Source organism: Sinocyclocheilus anshuiensis, unplaced genomic scaffold (assembly GCF_001515605.1).
Source record: "Sinocyclocheilus anshuiensis isolate Anshui unplaced genomic scaffold, SAMN03320099.WGS_v1.1 scaffold877, whole genome shotgun sequence".
Classification (NCBI taxonomy): domain Eukaryota; kingdom Metazoa; phylum Chordata; class Actinopteri; order Cypriniformes; family Cyprinidae; genus Sinocyclocheilus; species Sinocyclocheilus anshuiensis.
In genome coordinates, this window is record NW_015557181.1 from 834,565 (window position 1) to 842,345 (window position 7,781).

Sequence of the window (7,781 nt, forward strand, 5' to 3'; positions counted from 1 at the left end):
TTGCTTCTTGTCATTGTAGGCTTAGGCTACTTTTTTCAATGAATTTTAATGAATATACTAATTAATAAAATTAATATTATTTATTTTGTATTACATATTGTTCATTCATTTATTTTTAACACTGCACCCCCAGCACCTACATTTTTTCGTGGGCTACACTCCAGGGGATGCTGCAGCACCCTCAGCACCCCTACTTCCCGCGGTAATGACTGATGGGTAAATTTCTCTCCACTTCCTGTGTAAATGTGTTCTCTATGATATTTGCAGATTGAGCTAATGCACTTCCTACGATTTGTAATCACATTTAAGATGGTCAGCTGAAATGTATCCGCTGTGTGAGATTATATTGATCTCTTTCACTGCAGCATTTTTTTAAGTTCTGACTGATGCATTGACTGCTTTGTCATTGGATGGATATCTGCAATATGGCTGAAGGTGTCTGACAGTAAGAGGAAGGTGATCCATCCTACACTCCCTATCTGCTCTTCTCTGGTTGTCAGCCCGTTTCAAACTGCTGTCATGCTCGTCCCACCTGGGATTGAATACTGGAGAGTTTGGCGGTGATGGAAATTAATTGGAGGCATTTGTTTACGTGCATGGTCGCGACCGGAGTCCCCAAGCTTACCGTCTGTCAGGCCGATCTGTCACTGCAGACCTGGATCAGGCAGGAGTCAGGAACACACAGGTTCCTCTCCAGAATCCCTTTACGATGCCACTGAGTCTCAGCTGAGAGCGTGAAAATGCTGGAGGATTCTCATTAAGGTTATTGTCTCCCCGGTCCCATGACTGAACAAGGCTGTCATCTTCTTGTATTATTCCCCTCAAAAACAGACTTTTTCAAGCCCTTCCTTGTAATTCACAAGGCACTTTCTAAAAATACTTTCATTTCAGTAAACACAGCACAGATCTTAGAAAGGGACAGAAATGGAAAAGATCTTAGAAAGGGACAGAAATGGAAAAGAATGAGAGCAATTCAGGCGTTTAAGAGGCCAAAGGGTTGTCATGTTTTTGGATGATTAGAAGCCCCAAGACTGGAAAAAATGTGTTGCACTGAAGATATAACAGCAGGGTCCTTACAGACTCAAGCTTAAGAGATGTTTAGTCTTTCAAAGTCATTGAAGGTGATGTCATTTTTGTGATGTTAATACACTTTCTCCTGCGACACAGGGGGAGATGTGTTGCTCCAACACTATCTCATGACCAATTTGTACGTATTTTTATGAGGTGACATTCAAATTCAATACAAAAGTTTTTGTACAATTTCTGTGACGGGTAGGTTTAGGGGTGGTCCTTCATACGAATTCCTATGAATTTGCGGCAAAATACGTACGGCTTTTCAGAAATTGTATGAATTTGTACGAATCAGGTCATACGAGTTTGTACGAATTAGCCACCCTGTAAAAAATGTACGAATTGCCATGAGATTGGGTTGTTGTGCATAATTAATTAATTTAATTAGTTTGTTTTATTTATTGTTTTATTTATTTATTGTTTATCTGTATTTTCCAACCAATAGCAGAGGTAGGGTGTTTTTGGGAACAGTTTTGACCCGTTTTGAAAAATTCAACAAGTTTTATTTGGGGGTGGGGGTATTTAATTATTTATTTAATCATTCATTCATTCATTCATTCATTTTTTTAGTAATTCAATCAACATTTTTGACTAGTTTGAAAAAGTCTGAAAAATTCATTCATTCATTCATCCGTTCATTGTTTTACTTATTGTTTTATTGTTTTATATATTTATACATTTCTCTATCATTTTATTCATTTTTTTGTTGTTTTATTCTTTTTTTGTTGTTGTTGTTGTTTTATTCATTTATTTACTGTTTTATTTATTTGTTTGCATTTTACAACCAATGGCAGATGTAGAATGTTTTTGGGAACAGTTTTGACTGTTTAAAAAAATCCACAAGTTGGAAAAGATTTATTTATTTATGTATTTATTTATTTACTTACTTTTACTTCTTCATTCATTCATTCATTCAGTTGTTTAATGATGTTTTACTCTTTATAACTCTTTTTACTACACATTTGTTTTCATGTGTGTGTGATTGACAAAACCATGTTTTACACACCTGTCTCTGCAAACGTTTGCTAAACAGGTTTTAGTTTTTCATGCAATGGTGGAATCAAGTGCTGTTGCATTCATGTGATGCAAGATTTCTACAAAGTTTAAGTTGAAATTCCAACTTCAAGTAATTCGGACATTCTGAGTTGAATAGAGCTCTGCATTAGTATATCATGGTAATTTGCATTGTGTTGTCATTGTTTGTATTCCTCTCAGGTGTGACCACTGTACTGACTATGACCACTTTGAGTATCAGCGCCCGTAACTCCCTGCCAAAAGTCGCCTACGCCACAGCTATGGACTGGTTCATCGCAGTGTGTTACGCCTTTGTCTTCTCTGCCCTGATTGAGTTCGCCACCGTCAACTACTTCACCAAGCGGGGCTGGGCTTGGGATGGCAAGAGTGTGGTCAGTGACAAGGTAATGATCATTAATCATGTCCCAGCATGCTTTGTGTTGTTTGGGTGGGGTGGCGTATGGATCGGATTGATTGATGTGGCGACAGTGCAGTAAATTTTTGAGTGATGTGATGTCACGGTGAAAGTGAAGTGAAGTGTGACTGATGGTAATTCAAGAGCACATCATGTTGATGTGGATTTGGCTTGTCCAATAAAAAATAAGATCACCTGAATATCTCAGTTGTTCCTTCTAGACAGCCACGTGATTATCCCTATAAAGCCTACAGTATCTAGTACATGCCTTCTATCATCTTATTGATAGTTTATACTTTTTTTAGCAAGTAAAATACCTTTTTGTATAATTGTAAATCTGTCCACATTCAGCTCGTGGTTCACATGTTTTTTTGCTGTGAAATCTTTACTGAATTTTATAAAGTAAATGTTAGAATAGCTTTGATATTGTTAGCAATATTTTACGATATACTATTTTTTAATATATATTTTTTATATAATATATATTTTTTAGAAAAATCACATTAAAATGTCAGTGTCAAATATGATCCTCAGAGGGACGTTTATTTGTTCATCTCTCAGTAATCATTGTATTATATGTTTTGCCCCCACAATAAAACTACAAAGCTTTGATCATAAAACTATGCATTACATGTAAGACATTGGCACATATAAAGTGACAACTAATATTTTTATATTATTTTTATCTAAGTAGTCTGGTATACTCTTATAAATAATCTCACTGATTTACATTGCAAGCTGTCAGAATTTCATCTTACTTTTTGGCCATATAAATATCAGCAACAAATTGCATATTTTGCTGAGTTTGGGCTTTTGAATAAAACTGAGATTTTTTTTTCTTCTCAAATGAGCTCCATATTCACATATATCATACTGAGCCATAAAAGCCTGATGTATCAATCATTCATCCGTTCATTGTTTTACTTATTGTTTTATTGTTTTATATATTTATACATTTCTCTATCATTTTATTCATTTTTTTGTTGTTTTATTCTTTTTTTGTTGTTGTTGTTGTTTTATTCATTTATTTACTGTTTTATTTATTTGTTTGCATTTTACAACCAATGGCAGATGTAGAATGTTTTTGGGAACAGTTTTGACTGTTTAAAAAAATCCACAAGTTGGAAATCATCCGTTCATTGTTTTACTTATTGTTTTATTGTTTTATATATTTATCAATTTCTCTATCATTTTATTCATTTTTTTGTTGTTTTATTCTTTTTTTGTTGTTGTTGTTGTTTTATTAATTTATTTACTGTTTTATTTATTTGTTTGCATTTTACAACCAATGGCAGATGTAGAATGTTTTGGGAACAGTTTTGACTGTTTAAAAAAATCCACAAGTTGGAAAAGATTTATTTATTTATGTATTTATTTATTTACTTACTTTTACTTCTTCATTCATTCATTCATTCAGTTGTTTAATGATGTTTTACTCTTTATAACTCTTTTTACTACACATTTGTTTTCATGTGTGTGTGATTGACAAAACCATGTTTTACACACCTGTCTCTGCAAACGTTTGCTAAACAGGTTTTAGTTTTTCATGCAATGGTGGAATCAAGTGCTGTTGCATTCATGTGATGCAAGATTTCTACAAAGTTTAAGTTGAAATTCCAACTTCAAGTAATTCGGACATTCTGAGTTGAATAGAGCTCTGCATTAGTATATCATGGTAATTTGCATTGTGTTGTCATTGTTTGTATTCCTCTCAGGTGTGACCACTGTACTGACTATGACCACTTTGAGTATCAGTGCCCGTAACTCCCTACCGAAAGTCGCCTATGCCACAGCCATGGACTGGTTCATTGCAGTGTGTTATGCCTTTGTCTTCTCCGCCCTGATTGAGTTCGCCACAGTCAACTACTTCACCAAGCGTGGCTGGGCTTGGGATGGCAAGAGTGTGGTCAATGACAAGGTAATTATCATTAATCATCTACCAGCATGCTTTGTGTTGTTCAGGTGGGGTGGCGTATGGATCAGATGGATTGACGTGGTGACAGTGCGGTAAATTTTGAGTGATGTGACATCTCAGAAAAAATGAAGTGACTGATGGGAATTTAAGGGCACTTCAGGTTGATGTGAATTTGGCTTGTCTAGTAGAACACCTGAATACCTCATTTGTTTGTCTCCTGGACAGCAACGTGATTATCCCTATGAAGCCTACAATATCTATTACATGCCTTCTGTCGTCTTCTTGATATTGATAGTTTACTTTTTTTAGCAAGTAAAAGACCTTTAAGTATAATTATAAATACACCCACTTTCAGGTTGTGGTTCATGTGTCTTTTTGCTGTGAAATCTTGACTGATTTTTGTAAAGTAAACATAACAATAAATTTTATATTGTTAGTAATATTTCAAGATGAACACTTATTGGACTGAAGCAACTTAGGTGTACTTGATTATCCAGACATCATTCTTTAGAAGAATTATTTTCAAATGTGATTAACAAATATGATCATCAGGCGTTTGAGGAATGTTTATTTTTTATATTTCAATCATTATTGTATTCCATTGCATTATATGTTTTGTCATATTTTTGGGAGATATAGAGTGACAACTCATGTTTATATCATTTTATTTAACTAGTCTGTGATACTGTTATAAGGATCTCAATGATTTATATTACAAGCTATTAGAATTTCATCTTACTATTTGGCCAAATGCAAATTGAATATTTTTGCTCAGTTTGGGCCTCTGAAAAAAATGAGATGTTTTTTCCTCATATGAGCTCCATATTCTCATATATCATACTACATATAAGTCATAAAAGGCTGATGTATCAAATATAATACTCCAAAAAAAACACACTTTTTTAAAGATTTTCTCAAAAGATTCAAAAATGGTATAAATTAAAAAAATAAGGTTTTTGTTTTCTTCTGACAATTATTTAATATATGTCAGGCTTTACAGGGTTAAACAGAGACTTTTACTGAATTGCATGGTTCTCAGATATTTCTCCTGAAAAACAGGCTATAATTATAAATATATTATAAAAAATAATCTCACATCTGAGATACTGATATGAGTTCGATATGAAACATTTCTTGTCAAATTCATCTTTTTGACAATCGTTTATTTTACGAGAAACATCAGAGACAAAGTTGATACCTAAATAAATGCTTATGCATATCATAAATTACTTTCTTTTTACATTTTATGTTTTATTGCATTTCCAATATGTTCCTCCATCTGTTTAGGGCACCTTAGAAAAAATTGTGGGTGTCTCATTATGGTTTGCCTTTTTTTAAATAGATAGGGGTTGATTTTATATGCTGAACAACAGCTATAAGAAACTTCACTGATATCCTGACTGTAAAGCCATGCTGATAGAATCATGCACCGTTTATGATACATGCGGCTCTTTGTGCTTCTGCTGCAGGTCAGGATGAAATAACCACAGATTAGTCCATTATGATCTTATCATTGAGCCCTGCAGACTTCACTCATATCCTACTCATTTGAGCCAGGAGAAACTACAGAGGCTCAGATTACACTGAGGGTTCATCTAAATCTAATTAGTACATATTCATTAGTGATTATTCATGCAGACATTCTGGACTGGTTGATTACAGAAGAAAATGTCATTTTTATGGTTTATAAAGAAAATGTATGTGGTGATTGCCTGTGCAAGTGCCTGTGGTTGCTCACATGTTCTAGGTTTTGTTATAGGTTGTTAATGAGTTTTAGGTGTTTCTAAGGCATTGCTATGTGGTTGCTAATGTGTTCTAGGTGTTGCTATGGGGGTTCTAATGAGTTCTAGGTGTTGCTAGGGCGTTGCTATGTGGTTTCTAACATGTTGTATGTGTTGCTATGGGATTGCCAATGAATTCTAGGTGTTGCTATGGGTGTTGTAACGAGTTTTAGGTGTTGTTAAGGCATTGCAGTTTGGTTGCTAATATTTTTAGGTGTTGCTATGGGTTGTGTCAAGTTCTAGGCATTGCTATGTGGTTTCTAACATGTTCTAGGTGTTGATATGGGGTTGTTAACATGTTCTAGGTGTTCCTAAGAGTTGCTAATGAGTTCAAGTTGTTGCTATGGGGGTTCTAGGTGTTGCTAAAGGAGAGCTAATTAGTTTTAGGTGTTACTATGGGGTTGTTAACATGTTCTATCTGTTGCTATTGGTTTGTTAATTAGTTCAGGTGTTACAATGGATTTATTAACATGTTCTAGGTGTTACTAACATGTTCTAGATGTTGCTAGGGTGTTCTATGGTGGTTACTAGATGGTTGCTTACTGCTGAGGTCAAAAATATCTATGATTTCATGGTCTAGATATGGTTCATGGTGCAGATATGGTGTGAAATGTCATGTTTGAAATTATAATTTATGCATTTAGCAGAACTGATTGTGAGCGATTTGTGTGTTTGTGTTCTTTGTGTGAACAGAAATTAATGTTCAAAATACCAACTGTATGGGAAAAGTTATGCTCCAAAGTTTAATACTTAAGCTTAAAGATTTTTTTTAAACTCATTTATAAACCAGTAATGAGAGAAAGATGATCCAAGACCAGCATTGGACATTTATTTGCATACAAGATTTATGACCGCACAGTCAGTTAAAATTAAGCCCAAGCAAAACTGCATCATGTGCTATTTTCCAGTCAAATGATTTTAATGACTATTGAGATTTTAGTGCTCTGCAAAGAATTATTGTAATCCAATGAGGTCAACCCTGAAATTTAACGTCACCCTGTCTTTCTGACAGACTTCTTTTCCGATCTGTCATCACATCCACAGAATCAAATCTGGAGTCTTATTCTCGTTATCTGGGATTGATTAATATCGGTTTCATAGGGTCTCTTCCTTCCCCTAGTCAGACTCTGTAGCACAAGATCATTGCTTATTCATGAGCCTTCAAATCTCCACAAATCACATTCTTCCCACTAAAGGTCAGTCAGCCAATCAGAAATGACAACCTGTAGAATTGGCATGTTTATGCAGATTTTGGCACTCTCTTCCTCCGTCACAGTCACAGAGAGTAGATGTTCATTTCTTGGTTTCTTGGTCCAAGTTTTTGGTGTCTGATGCACCTAAAATAGATTGCATCTATCTAATAGATTTGGTGCCACTATACAGTGAAAATTGTATAAACTTTTAAGATAAAGTCATGTTTTCACTCCAAAATGTTTAATTAAAGGAAAATGAAGCCCTATACTCATTGCAATGCAAACAAATCTTGTTCCCATTACTGTAATCCCAAAAGATATCACAAAATATCTTAAATAGCCAAACATATGCTTAATGCATGTATGCGTGTATTTACTTATGTATTTATCTA

General features: G+C 34.5%; 1 protein-coding gene across 1 annotated transcript in view; it reads left to right on the top strand.

Moving 5' to 3' along the window:
- Positions 1-7,781, top strand: part of LOC107678650 (gamma-aminobutyric acid receptor subunit alpha-2-like) — a 69,905-nt gene that overhangs the window by 57,605 nt on the left and 4,519 nt on the right. The window contains exons 6-7 of the mRNA XM_016474003.1: positions 2,287-2,489; positions 2,806-2,808. Coding sequence (XP_016329489.1) covers positions 2,287-2,489; positions 2,806-2,808 — 206 coding nt within the window. The remainder of the gene's footprint in view (positions 1-2,286; positions 2,490-2,805; positions 2,809-7,781) is intronic.